A 14,876-nucleotide genomic window follows, 5' to 3' on the forward strand; every position below is an offset into this window, starting at 1 on the left:
AATGGAGATTACTCTCATGCATGATAGTTATACTCCTGTGTTTACAGCAGAAGCATAAATACAGCCCATTCATCTCAGCAGACATCCTGTCTTAAATTCCTCACATAGGCAGCAGTCAGATAAGATAAAGAGAGAAGTGTGTCGCTTTCCTCTTATATAAGCCACAATTTGTATGTAAAAGGCGGGGATAGGATAAATGATGCCAGACAGAGAACAACAGAGCTTCTGGCATAGCCTCCTGTCATCATCACCAGTGGATATTCAAGCAGTCCATTTGAACTCTCTCCATCCAATCTCCACTGCTGTTCAGTTTTTGTTATTTTCTTCAGAAATTAGTTTGATGTGCATGGAATCGGGTGAGCTTGGGAAGAATATTTTTCACCTTGTGAAGTGAGATTTCTGTATCTGAATATAGGCTACTACTAGTCTTTTAGGGGGAGCCAAAAAGTAAGACCATAAGCCACTGAATATACTGTACACTGCAGTGTTTATACTGGTGATATACTACATTAAGCTAGATCTAACTACATTCAATGTTTATACTCACAGGAGTTGATAACAAACAATAACAATACACTGTTTATTTGTATAAATTCAGCTATATATCTTAAAGTACAAAATAAAAGCAGAAAGTAAAAAAAATATGAAAAAAAAGACTCAGTAATTATGTATATAATTAATGTTATAAATAAATGTAGGCTACAAACGCAGGTGAGTATTCTAGCTAAATGACGATCTTGAGGCAGCACTGCCAGAAAATAACTACAACTAAATTATTAAAACAAACTCAGACTATCAGGACATATACCTACCTTTCGATTTACAATCTCTGCGTATGAAGTTCGTTAAATTGCCTACAAGTGGCGCTGTAATCTCTTCAACTGGCTCGAGACTCCTTGTATGTGGTTAAAGCCTTTTTAAGGTCAAGCGCAGTCTGTTTGTTTATTTTATGTGAGCGCGTGTGCTTGTGATAGAGCGATAGAATAGAGTGAGAATAATTGTGCGTGCGTAAGCAGGGCGCGTTTCTGCTAGGTTGTCTCGTGCGCTCGTGTGTGTTTAAAAAAAAAAAAAGGAAAGCTTAGGATTTAAAGTGTAAAAATATCCGGAAAATAATAACACATGAAATTGTCATGTAGCTAAGTACAGTTTAATTTAAACTTTTGAATTTTACGTACTTAACAAATTGAAAACAACGGCTCAATTTTTCACAAGCCCTTGACCCAGGGAGCTAAATATGATTCAATCTTTAATCCGGTCGATTTAATATTGAAATATAGTCTGCTAGTACAAACAGAGGGCCGTGGAGACAGCAAAGCGGAATTTATCACCACAGTTTTCATTCTTAACAAAGACACAGTGAACAAAACTAGTCCACTGAAGCTCCTCGGGGACCCCTGATGGACCAACGAGAGAGCAATAAATATGCACACGGGCATCACCGAGTAAAGGGGCATTTTCACCGCCCCTGTGAAGCTGCCATATCATCAAAGTTTCTCAGGCAGTACTTGCACTAGCCTGGAGCTCCGGCTGAGAGAGAGAAATCACTGCCCCCAGAGCCAAGAAGACACCGGAGAGAGGCTGCATTTAAAACCCGCCCTCCGGAGGTTTCTCGTTTCCCCCTAAAAACCTCCCATTTTTTTTCTCTCTCTCTCCCTCTCTTTCTCTCTCTCCCTCTCTCTCTCTCTCTTTCTCACTCACTCTTCTCTCTCTCTCTTTACCTCTGTCCCTCTCTCGTCCCTCTCTCTTCCTTTACCTTTATCCCTCGCTTTTCGCCGTTTCCCCCACCACAATCATGGATCTCACGGCGAGATGTTTGTTCCTTCTGTCCTGTCTCGGCGTGATATTGGCGATCGATTTGGAGGCGATTGATCCAGGCTACTATGTGGAGCCCATTGCCACATCAGAGGCGATCGACTATAAGGATCCCTGTAAAGCTGGTGAGATTTCCCCCCTTCTTTTTTTGTAGTACGCTTGTGTGATTTACCTTATTTATGTGGAGGTAGAAACATGCCACGAATCTGTTTGTGGAGCTTGCTGAGATCAGCCACAGAAACGCTTTTAGAGAAATGACAGTAGTGGATGTAGTTTTTAAAAGGTTTGAGAGAACATAATGTGCATTTGTTTTATACTGAGTGACATAGTTTCTGCAGTTTGAAACATTTGAAGCACACACTCAGTCGCCTAGAATAACCTAGCTCGGAGAGTGGCTGCAAGGATTGTAAGAATGAAAATAAAAAGGGATGAGTCTCTGAATACATTTCCCGAGACATAAAAAGTTTTGGCTTAAGTGCTTGTTGAAAAGTTACAGCCTTCTATTTGCGGCAAATGCACTTTTTATTCTTCAAAACGTGATCATGTAGTTCCTGCTGGCTTTTTCCTGTGTAGCTATTATTAAAAAAAAGTCTGAGCTGCAGAGAAAACAAAGGATTACTGCACTTTGATTTTAAGACTTCTGCTCCCTTTCTGGTTGTTTTTTTTGTCACTGCACAAATAGTCTTTTTTTCCACCGGCTGTTCACACAGCCACTAAAACAAAGTGGAGGAGGGGAAAGGGAAGAGTACAGTGGAGCTTAGAAATTATGCACACATTATTCTGTTGGCGGTTGTTTTATGGCTCAAAGTATAAATATGTCTGCTTCTTTCTGCTGTGGAGAGACCTGCATATTTTCCCAGTATTTGGCCGAAGCATATCAGACTTGTCATTGTAATCTTTTTTTTTTTTTTTCTGTACTGTGAACTCACTGTCTTGCCAAATCCCTTTGGGGGAGTTTGAACAGATTGTGTTTTCCATCTGGTGAAAGTATTCAGGTTACAGATACAGAGAGTTGGCTTGAGTCAAAATGACCTCTACAGTCCTGGAAGTACAAACTGATTTGGCATTTGACAATTTCTGATGTGGCAGTTGATTATAAAGCACAATTCAGTTCTTCAGCTCTCAACTACCCACCTATCTGTTTTCTTCATCATTTCCCTGCAGAAGTGAGAGGAGAAGTGTCAAGGGAGACGCAAAAATGGTTCTTTAGGGGTATTGTGGGTTTACATAAACATGAGAGAGGTCAGACTGCAGATGAACCATGCCCTAAGTACAAGTCAGTGAAGATGTTGCTTCCTGTTTTTACGTCACTGTTTACACTGATTCATTCAAGTGGTCACACCAAGTTGTTTTAGACCATTATCATGAATCCACAGGATGCTGACGTGGTGTTCTGATGACTCCTTAAGGCTGAAAAGTAAACTGACGAAGGTTTGACAGCGCTGTGTTTATATTACTCTTATGCTGTTTTCTAGAAATCATTGATATTAATGGAAATGTCTCGGCAGGGACAGTCCCAATTGATAATCCCCAGTCATGACTGGTGTTTGTCTTGTCTGTGAGGATGTTATCATGATTAGTAATCCCATTTTAAGTGTCATTTGAATAGAGCATAGTTTTGTTTATGGTTTCCTCTGGGCACGTCTGCAGACAGGTGGTTGGGAGACGGTCACAAGTACAAACTCCTACTCTCTTAACCCTCCCAGTCTCCAGCTCTTCCAACACCCACCTGCTTTTCTCCGTCCTACTAAGCAGCAAAATGTCCAAGATCTCTCAGCTCTCCCTTTTACTCCTCACTCCTCCTCACTCAGTTGATGCACCAGAGACTAAATTTTCCACTATAGTCAACTCCATACTAGTGTCAGTAGACCCAGGTAAAGAGTAGATGTTTTGTGAGTTATTGATTTTTTTTTTTTTTTTTTTCTATTTGATCGCTTTCTGTGGCCTTGAGATCAGCATTTTTGTGTCACGCTGCTTCCGCTCAGGAAAATGCTTACAGCCGTGTGGAGTTTCTAATGCAGTAGAGGAGCTCTGTGAGGAGTGCATTTCAGGTTTGTCCTCTGTAGGGCTGTCCTTGCTTAACACTGTTTCAATGACAGGGTCTTTTTTTGCAGTTGATTGGGGGAAACAAGTGTAAAATTGTTTTTCTGATGTTCTCTTGGAAGTGAATATAATGACTCCCATTCAGGTACTTATGACTAACAAGACGACGGGAGAAATGTGTTTTCATACTCAACTAATTTGTGATGGCTAATCAGTTGGCTAATTGACCAAGTGGTGACCGTTTCATTTCATTTCCTCAGTACTTTATAAAAATGCACTTAGGGAGTTTTTCATTTCTTACCACAACTCATCTATCCTACTCCTCCCCAGTTTAACACAAAAAATCCCTCAAAAAGATTCACATTTACAAAGGATTAAATAACTCTTCACTATACCAGACATGATAGAAATGTGCATTGATTGGAGTGAGCAGTGCAATAACACTGAAGTAATGCCATCTATTTAGGAAGTTAACCAGTGGAAAATTCCTTAGTTTGCAGAACTCCAAACTTGGCAGCGTCCCAGGAAGTCATTTAAGACTCTAACAACCCACTGAGATTAGATCCACTCATTTTCAAAATGAAAAATGGATGAGAACCAGTCACGCTCATTGTCTTCTCTGCTTAAATTATAATCATGAAAGAAGTCACTGGTTTGATGTGTACGTATACATTAATTCATGAAGCAGACATCTTTATCTACCACAGACTCCTGTGACAGCATTGTCTGTCAACCGGTCGAGCACGCTCAAGTTGAGAGTACATGCTGTGGTCTCAGCTGCAGACAGGGCAACCTGAACACACCCTTCATCTCTTGTCCCCTCTTATGCAAGTGGTTTTCTCATCTCCCTGGGCCCCCCAGCTCTCTCTTTGGACTGGTTCAAGCACTTCTCACAGACTGTAGGTCATTCACCTCGTGCCAAGGGAAAGCACGGCTGCAAGGTGGAGCACAGGCCAGTCACTCTGTGCCACACCAGCCCAGGTGAGGTGAGTGCAGGCCATTCATGAGGGGGCTTGGTAGGTTATCCCCAGTGTGCTTGCTGCCTCTGAAGAATTTGTTGCTGTCAAAAGAGTCTTATGTGATTCCTCTCGCCACTCTGTCGGGCCTTGCCTTTGATTTGGTCATGTAAAATACAACAGCTGGATTCTTTTTGATTATGTTTTTTTTTTTTTTTTTTTTTTTAAAGCTACTGTTAACCTTCTACATCATAATTACTCATTAAAAAGTCATGTGTGTACCAGGAGAGTTTTTAACATTAAGTTGACCCAGACCAGGTTCTTTGTGAATTTGCATCCTTTCACAAAATTGTAAAGTTTGGTTTTATTTGTATCTTTGTGTTCTGTTCATGGCAGCTGAAAACAGATGAGACTCGTTACCCAGCTTCATCCCTCAGTCCTGCTCTGGCAATGTGATGGGCTGTTGTACTTCATGATTGGGCCTTCAAGCAACACTTAAACAGATGCCTTTCTTTTATCATGGAATTCAGGCTGCATAGCTGAGCCCACACTGGGTGTTTTTTTTTTTTTTTTTATACATTACAGGACCCCTGCCATTTCTCTCTGTGGGGTTCGGGTGATTAGGGAGCCAATCTATTGGCACGATCTCTGTGCATTAGTTGGAACAATATGTTTGTTGTCAGAGCTAAGTAATAACTAATCTTGCATTACATTAATACCGAGTCTGGGTTCAGAGCCGAAATAACAACAAATGCACTGGGAGAAAGCTCATTTGAATGGCTCAAAGGATGCCCAATTAGCCTACAATAATGAGCAGCTTAACAGTCATTTCTTGATTATTCACAGTGTGTTTTTTCTAAATAATTCATCACTGCTATGTTGCTGTTCATCTGGAAGAACTGTTTTTCTGCTCCCTCCACCTGTAGTGAATACATACGGTGTTTTCTTCAGCCACAGATAGCTATTATTTATGGAAAGTGTTGAGGGTTGAATCTCTTCCAGATTTAGTCCATCCACAAACCCATTTAAACTTTGCTTTGGACATCTGTTCTGAGAAAACCTGCTGTTTCCTCACGCCAGACTGTGTGAGTATGTGTTACTCTGCTGTCTAAACCAAAAATAAGAAGTCTGCATATTCAAAATAAGTTTTGTCAAAGGTGAAAATCCCTGCAGTGTGGCAAAGAATTATTCTTCTATCTAAGGATCTCAAACACTGTGTGCCATTGACATTAAAAAAGACAAATGGCTGGTGAGCTGATGAGTCATTAGAGGTGGTTAGACTGGCAGTAGGGTATATCAGTAATCAGTGGCAGGGATGAGCTGGGAAATCCAATCTGCTAATGGGCTTGATGGAGTGTGAAATGCTAAAGGGGTGGCAGTCTCTTGCTGTGTGCCCTTTGCAGCTGAAGCCGCTCTCATCTTGTCAATAAGATTGAAACTGTAATGTGGTGACAGTAACTCGGCCTTCATCAGCCATGGCTGATGAGACCTCAGGCTTTTATTGGAAATGAATCACTCAAGTCGCAGGTTGTAACTGGAGACTTCACCAGAACCTCGCTACTAATTATACCTTAGTTACCTTTTTGCAAATGAGCAGATAAGCTGACTTTTTTTCTCTCTCTTTCTCTCTCTCCCACCTTGGGCTCAAATTGCAGTGTTAGGAAATGTCAAGGTAAGCGTTTGCTGAAGAAACAACTGGTGTTGTTTTTACAGAGGAGAAAGGTACAGTATTTACATGACAACAGGCCTGCATAATACAATTCACCATTCCTTTGTTAGGATTATGCGTTTTTTTTCTTCTTCGTAGAAACAGTTTGTCTCAATATTCATGTTGCGCTGCCTTTGCTACTTTTGTACTTATTTCTCTGCTGTTTTAAACACGCAGTGTCTGAAGGGACAATGGCTACAGCCAGCATTAGGCAGAATGGGCTGGTACAGAAGGAAACCTGAAAAGTGATGCTTACACTGTCATCAGATAGTAATCACCTTAATGCAATACACTATTGACCTCTATTGGAATTCAAATGCAGCGTTTGTTACCAAACACAGGCTGTGAAAGGCGGTGCCAGGGTATTGTGATACAATCCAGGCTTACATATTGGCCAGGCTTTCTCAGCCCTCATCATTAGGTCTTGTATGGGGAAAGGCTGTCTAAATGTCTCTGTAAGCACATTGAGGAGTATACTGGCCTTGCAGTGGAGCTGACCTGCTAAATATAGGCTGGTGTTAGTGTCTGTATAGGCTTAGTATTGATGTTTGTGAATGTTTCAGTGGCAGATGTCATGGTCTGGTATTCACAGAAGGAGATTTATGGGAATAGTTGTGGTATATTTGACACCGCAGAGGTCGAGGCTAGGGCATTACACGAATCAATGGGATTAATTTGATTGAGATCTCATGTATAATCTGACTGGATACACTGGTTGATGGGGGGACAGTCTGAGATGAGAAGGATTATGATGGTTTAGATTAACTAAAAAAAAAATTCAGTGATGGCAAGAGGTTATCAGTGTTCAAATTTATTCAATCCAACATTTCATCCAGCATCTCTGTCATATATTCAGTTTAATCACATTAGTTTGTCTAATATACTCACATAAAATTTCACCTAAATTTAAATGGTTACTTTTTGTTGTTATTTTCGGACTAAAAAGGGACACGAGAGCTAGAACAGCAACTAAAAACCCCACCGCTATTACCTAACTATTCTGTGTAGATATTAGTATCATCACTGCAGCTGTTGTCATTTAGGTAATGAATAATGTTTGGAAAGAGATTCAGCACTGTACTCTATGGTGATCACTTGCCATCTGCCACATTCAGTGAGCTTTAATCTACAGCACAACACACCCGTCTCTCTGTGTTTGTCCTAATATCATTACAGCACTCGGTATCTAGATGAGTTTATCACCTTTCTCCATAACCTTTCCTCAATCCCAGGACAGAGTTGTGTACAAAAGATTCCTAAAACCATGTGTCTGTGGATAATTAAAGCCAGGAGACAAAGGGATTAATTCACAATCCCTGCGAGTCTTTCCATAAACCTGCAACAGCGTCTCCAGGACAACTGCTGCGCCCGGGGGAAATGAGTGCTAATGCTGCCGGGCTGTGCATTTGCTCACTTCAATCTCCACTGCTGTCTGAGAACAATGACACTGCGGATTAACCGGCCTGTCTCCAGCACAGTGGTGGATGATTGGGACTCAGCCATGGGCAGGGAGCGCAGCCCACTGTGAACAACAGGGGAGGGGGCGGGGGGGGGGGTCTGAACCTCGTTATTTAGTCACGGCCTGCACATAACACTGCTAATATGGTGCAAATTAACACTACACGTGAAAAGAAAGGTCCCCCAATTATTGTTTGAGAAGACAGTTTGAGAAGTGTTTTGAATATGGTCTCATATTACAGAAACTTGGAATTAATTGCTCAAGTACTGTCTTTTTTTTTTTTCCCGTGCTCCGCCAGTTCTGGGAATCAAATAAAAATGAGACGATAAAAGAGAAAAATATCCTTCTGTAGTCAGCCCATCCGTCCTATACTGCACGACATCTGGTAGCTTCCCCTTATCAGTGGTGTTTATGGCAATGGCTGTCAGTATGACTGCCGATTGTGAGTAGTCTGTTTTGTGTCTCATGGATTTTGTAGGAGTGAATTAGTGTTTTTTGCAGGCACAAATTAGAGGATCCCTTTGACCTCTGGAATTTAAACCTGTCCTCTGTGCATGCCCAGTCTTGCCGGCAGTGATCTACATCTTTGCTTATTGCTGTCATTAGCCTCTAAACCCAAACACAGTCACTCTGCTGTGTATCCTCTACGACCTGCAGGGTGGAAGACTGGCCTTCATCCACTAAATCCAACTCCAGATTGTTTAAATAATACTCTTCTGGTGAATAAGGACATGAGCCAAGTGTTTTTATCTTTTTTTCTATTAAGCTTTTCATCCCTTTCTCTCTTGTCTCAGTCCTCTGTTGAATTTTTAATTCAAGTGCAGGAGATAAAAGACAGTGTATGTTTTTGTTGTGTGCTTAAATGAACAAAGCTTCGTATGTACTGCCTCAAAGCTAACATTTTCCTATGTTAATTCACAGTAAGGGTAGCTTGTATTGGGGTGACACAGTGAAGATTTACAGATTCAAACTTTCGACAAACAACCACTGTAAATCGCTCCCATTAACTCTATACTTTAATGGTTCTACCGGCTTCTTATCCTTTACGGTTGGTCTCTCCTCACCACACTAACCTCTGAACACACATCCAGAAGGCTGTCATTTTCGTTCTGCTCCACATCTGTCTTCCCTATTCAGAGTTGCGGTGTGGGCAGAGGGGATATGCCTTCTTCCTCTCTTCCCTTCCTGTCTCGTTGTCATCTACTGTTCAGACATGGGTCACAGTACCACCACTTTGCTTTGTCTCCCACCTCTGTCTTCTCCCAAACCTCCCCATCACCTCCAGCAGCTCCACCTCCTCCTCCTCTCCCCCCAACTCGTGCACACAAGCCGGGCCATAAATTCTGGAAACGTGCTGGTGTTAAAAGCCTGTAAAACTGAGCGCCCTGTCCCTGCGGAGAGGACTCCCAGCTTATCCTCCACAGAAATGGGGCATTTAGTAAGGAATCCCATAAAGCACATTCCTCATAAAGTGGGACTGTTTGGTTATTTTTCCCTCTCCTTGGCCTCATTAAAGAGCTATTACTCGTTCAAGGTGCCCCATATTACTCCATCGAGGCAGTGTCAGTGTCTCACTGTATCATATCTGATAGCTCTCATTAACTGTCCAAGGGCGCCAAAGCACAGTGTGAGTTTTGTTGTTTGGTAACATCTGGGCTGAACTTGGCTCAATTAATCACATCAACAGTCAGGTTTCTGAGTTCATACTCTCTCTTCTTTGCATGAACCTTCACAAGCCATATGCAGTTTGTTGCTTACATTTGCATCCTGTAGTTTGCAGTCGAGACAAAGTGGCCTTCCTGTTATCCAAACAGATATACTGCTGTTTCCCAACTCTGTTTCTATTTGACTGCAAGGAAAGGGTAAACAGAACAGAGTCAAGGAAGGAATTAAGTATATATATTTTGTGTGTGTGTGTGTGTGTGTGTGTGTGTGTGTGTGTGTGTGTGTGTGTTTGTGTGTGTGTGTGTGTGTGTGTGTGTGTGTGTTTGCGTGCATATGTGTTTTACAAACTCTAGGCCTTCCTCAAGTGCTTTGACCGGGCGTCTATGCAGCCTATCTCAGTCTGAGCTGCAGGAAAAGCTTGAGGCTACCAGGCGGAGCAGACTGATGCTCCATATAGTGAAATTGCCTTACATGTCGTCTGACATGTGCCATCTCTGTTTGTCTGTTTCAGCTGCCTTTCTGGGAGACATCGCTCTGGATGAGGAGGACCTGCTGTCGTTTAAAGTAGACAGAATAATAGATCTGGCTCAGAGAACTGTCCATATTGTCAATCACACAGATGCAGGTAATAACAACAGAAGACACAAACATTACAACTTTTGGTGAAAATTCATCATTTTGAGGAAGTGTTTTTGGATTGTCACTGTAGATAGAATTGCAACAAAACACCTGAAATGAACATAGTTCCCACATTTTGTCTGTCATTTGGGAAAAAAATATATTCAACAGTATTTTGTTCTCTATCCTCCTCAACTGAATCTCAGCAGCAGCATCTGTCTGACATCAGCTTTGTGTTTGAGCTCTCTTTAAATGTTTATATCCACAACTATCATGTTATCACTACACATTGTTACACCTGTATCTCCATGTTCAACAGTCATTGCTGGGCTTTGTCAGGGTAAATGTTGTTCTTAAAATGAAAGGCAGCATTTAAGCAACAGCTGTGAGTCAGCAGGAAGTGATAGGCTTCGCAATCCCATAAACTATAGGTGAGCATGACCCAACAAGTATGGGCATGTTGCTGTCTGTGCTTGAATGGTATCGGTTTGCTGTTTTCCACTTGAGTTAATGAGCATGTTAAGGAAAAGAAATGTTTTCGCGGGATTAAAAATACATTTAAACTGCTCTTAAAATATCCACCAGGCAAGAAAGATTATCAGACTAAATGTTGACGTCTGAGACAGAAAGTGAAGAGGAGACTGTCTGTACACACTCATCTCTCAAAATTCATTTTTCCACCTGAGCAGGTTAGTCACAGCATATCTAATTGTTGTGCAGTAGAAAGGCTACTCTAGTGTCCAAAATGAAGAACACTTTTAATATAGTGGTATTACATAAGACCATTCTTTAAAAACACATTAAGCATGGGTGCAGCATTTATTCTCTAATGTTTTGCTCCCATGTATCTTCCTAAGGCTCCTAATTAGTAGTTGAGATAATGTTTACACATGGTTGTTTTTGCTGTATTAGGTAACAAATGTCTGATGTACATACAAGCCAATTAAATGTCCAAGAATATATAGTTATAAATCAACGCAGTAGAGTAAAATATTAATTTCTTTTTGTTCACCTAACACTCCACTCTTTCTCAGTATATACAAATCATTCAACAGTATTGATTACTAAACAGGTCATCCGTATTTCAACTCACAATTTTCATTAATTCGATATCATGCCAAAGAATTCAGTTTGTGGATCCAAAACATTTGTCAACACCAGTTTAGTCTGTTATCTTATTTCCCTGTCTGTGAACCTTCATGCCCTACATATACCAAAGTGCAGGGACATTTCGTTAAATAAATAACACAATCCAAATAACAAGCGATTAAGCCTTTGAACCTAAAAAACCTTCCCTGTGTAACTATGAATGAAGATGGTAGATTTAATCATATAATTGTAATTAACACATCTTCCACAAGTTTTGTCTCCCCAGTACTCCTTATCAGTTAACTGAGCAGATTTGGCTGTTATCAGACTTTTCCTCAACACATGCACAAGTGTACGTGCTAATTGATCTCGCCAGGCTGCTAAGATTTACTCCTGCAGCCTGAAATTTACAGAACACATTGTTCCGGCAAAAAACTAAAAAACTAAAAAACTTGCTGCAAACTGTGGCATGCATGTTAATTAAATTTAGTTAGAAAAGATGAGGACTCGTAGTCGCACAGCTTTGAGTGTTATTATGGAACAAGAAGCAGTGCACAGGATGTTTTGATACCAGATGTACTTGTTTTTGTCTCTACAGTGAGACTTGTAGTGTAAAGACCAATTTCATTGGGAGACCTATGCGTTGAGCTTTGTGGCCTTTACCAGGGTCATCCAGGTGATCAAAAGTGAAGTTGTTGAGACACTGAAGTTTTGAACTCTTCAGACTTGGTAAATCAGTGCTTTTATGAATCCTGAATCAATGACACGCATCAATGTACCATGGGGATTCTGCTGAATTTCATTAAAGTCCAAAACCTTCATCCAAAAATGAGAAACTGAGTGAAATCAGCTGTTGGCAGCTTTATCTGGAGAGAAAACCTCCAGCGCTCTGATAGCAGTTTCCCAGTGCTCTAATAGAAAATCAGAGTTGCCCATCGCTCTCAATTTGATCAAATGAAAAAGAAATAAAGGAACATATAAAGGTCTGACAGGACATTGTCTTTTTATACAAATTTGTAATTGTATGACTCTGTCAAAATCATGACGTCTTCCCAACACACTCATCAAATTCATACATTGCATAAATGTAAAGGTCTTTTTCAGCAAATCTCAGCCTGAGTCATCAGATTTCCAAAGTATTCTCTCCTGCAGTTGCTTCACTGATCTTCCTTACAAGGGATGGATTCACTTCTGCTTTTTTAACCATGTATATATTTTTGTATGATGTTGTAACATATCATATGTAATCAGATAAAGTGCCTTGCTAGGTCACCATATTTCCTTGTGAAAGGGGATTTTGCTGCATAAAACACATTAAAGCATCACTTTATTTCCGGATGCAATACAGTCCATAATTAGATCGTCTAGAACTAAAATCTAAATGTTTGTTTGACATTTTAGCTTTATAATAGATCATGAGAGCTAGATTATAAATATTGTCCTGTTACCTAATGCAGATCATCAGATGCTAATTAAAAGTAAAGTAATACTTTCTTTGGACACTCATTGCTGACTTTTGAGAGTTGAAGTTGGTGATACCAGGTTTTATCTATATTTGCCTCAATTTAAGTCACGCTTGTTCTGCAACATAATGAAGTACAGTAGAGTGACTGTTATATGTGGTTCACATATGGACGGTTCTTATTATAATCATCAGGGTTAGGTGGGAGCTTAGTCTCCATGGTTACTCTGCATTTATGTCTGTTTGAGTGACATTAATGTTGAAATTAATTTGAAGGAATAAAGAATTCGGCTTCAATAAAATCCATTTGTGCAAAAATGGAAGAACAATGCTGTTTGAACAATGCTGTTTGAACAAATGTGTCTTTGAGGAAGTAAATGTAATTTCTTAAATGAGAAATGGTTATTAGAATTTCTGAATGGCATCAAACCTTGAATAATGTCCTCATTTGTTATCCGAGCAAGTATCCGGAGGTACGGCATATTTGCTCTTTGTGCATAAGTTGTAGAAACATTTGCTCTGTCAGACCCAGAAATGTAGTGAATTATTTATCTTGTTGTTTTTGTTGTCTTGATTTGAAATGCTCAGGATCAACCAATCAGAGTAGCCAAAATAGGCAAGGCTCACATCGCAGGAAAAGGGCTGCCACCTCCAGACCTGAACGTGTTTGGCCTGAAGGTGTTATCCCCTATGTCATCAGTGGTAACTTTAGTGGTAAGTAACAGTGATTTACTGATCCTCCTTATAAGCAAAACAGTCACATGTGATATAATGTAGCACAATCAGAAGTTTCAGTTTATATCCTTTAAAGGGCACAAATTCTCAAAGATCTAAAACATTATTCCTAAAAATGTGTGTATGATGAGACTCGTTCTGTTTTTTCATAAAATGCATTATAGTGCAATTTTCATATAATAAGATTAACAAACCTTGTGAATATTATAATTCAAAATGTGTACATGATGGTTAACAAGGTGAAAAACTTAATTTTCTTCTTCTGTTCATCTTTATTTCCAGTAACGCTCTATCCAACTGGAACATCTTCAAGCTGTTGCCAGCTGTCCACTTTTCTATTCATCTCCCCATTTCTTTAAAATGCTGTGCGTTAGAGTGTGTTTTTGTTAGCTCCGCTGATCTTACCCTCTCTGTCATCCTATTCAGGCAGCCAGCGGGCTATATTCCGCCAAGCCATGCGGCACTGGGAGAAGCACACCTGTGTGACCTTTATCGAGAGGACGCAGGAGGAGAGCTATATTGTCTTCACCTACCGACCATGTGGGTGAGTCAGTGGGGTTTTTAGCTCCCACGTGAAGGAACTGAACAATGACCACCCTCTGATGATCTTTCATTATCTACAGCTAATTATTTAACGCCTTGATAGTTTTCCTTGCCTCCTTCTCAGCAGCCTTTCACCATTGTTCATCCTCTCTGTTCTCACAGTCTCTGTGTGAGTTGTTATTTCAGCCCCCTACCAGTTCTGTAAGAGATGGCCATTCAGTGGCCAGGAATGTTTCCTGTGCCTCATCACCACACTGCATCACTCACTGAGCACTTGTGTTGTACATGGTGTACAGAACTGCACCCAAGGGAGAGACTTTCTCAGCCCATCCATAACTCTGTTTACCGCACTCCACTGAAGTTATGCTCAGTGTCCACTCAGCAATTCTCCTTAAACACAGGGGAAGTGCTGGTTGTGGCTCTTGTTGTTGCTAAGCGACTATTGACAACCTGTTTGAACGTGCAGGGCTCTTTTATTTGATGATTAAATATTTTTAAATTAAAACATTTGCTGCTGTTGGGAGCACAAACCAGTCCAACCTATTAATTTAGGATTTTGAGGAAAGGAAGTCAGAGATGTTAGGAGAGGTATTAGAGAGGCTCCCAGGGGACACACAAACTTAAAATGTTCCCAGTTCCCATGTTTTAACCTCACACAGATTTAGACAACGAGCTGGAAGCATTATGTCATTACACACAATGTACCTCTCCCACTGATATGATCATTTAACACAAACAACTTAACAGAAAGCGGAAGCAGCTCATGAAACACAACTTTTTCCAGCC

At 40.6% G+C, this 14,876-nt stretch overlaps 1 protein-coding gene across 1 annotated transcript in view; it reads left to right on the forward strand.

Moving 5' to 3' along the window:
- The first annotated feature begins 1,592 nt into the window (after positions 1-1,592).
- Positions 1,593-14,876, forward strand: part of bmp1a (bone morphogenetic protein 1a) — a 31,744-nt gene continuing 18,460 nt past the window's right edge. Inside the window, exons 1-4 of the mRNA XM_056375469.1 lie at positions 1,593-1,937; positions 10,155-10,268; positions 13,401-13,526; positions 13,974-14,091. Coding sequence (XP_056231444.1) covers positions 1,793-1,937; positions 10,155-10,268; positions 13,401-13,526; positions 13,974-14,091 — 503 coding nt within the window. The 5' untranslated portion in view covers positions 1,593-1,792. The remainder of the gene's footprint in view (positions 1,938-10,154; positions 10,269-13,400; positions 13,527-13,973; positions 14,092-14,876) is intronic.

The sequence above is a fragment of the Seriola aureovittata genome, chromosome 5 (assembly GCF_021018895.1).
Source record: "Seriola aureovittata isolate HTS-2021-v1 ecotype China chromosome 5, ASM2101889v1, whole genome shotgun sequence".
Taxonomy (NCBI): Eukaryota; Metazoa; Chordata; class Actinopteri; order Carangiformes; family Carangidae; genus Seriola; species Seriola aureovittata.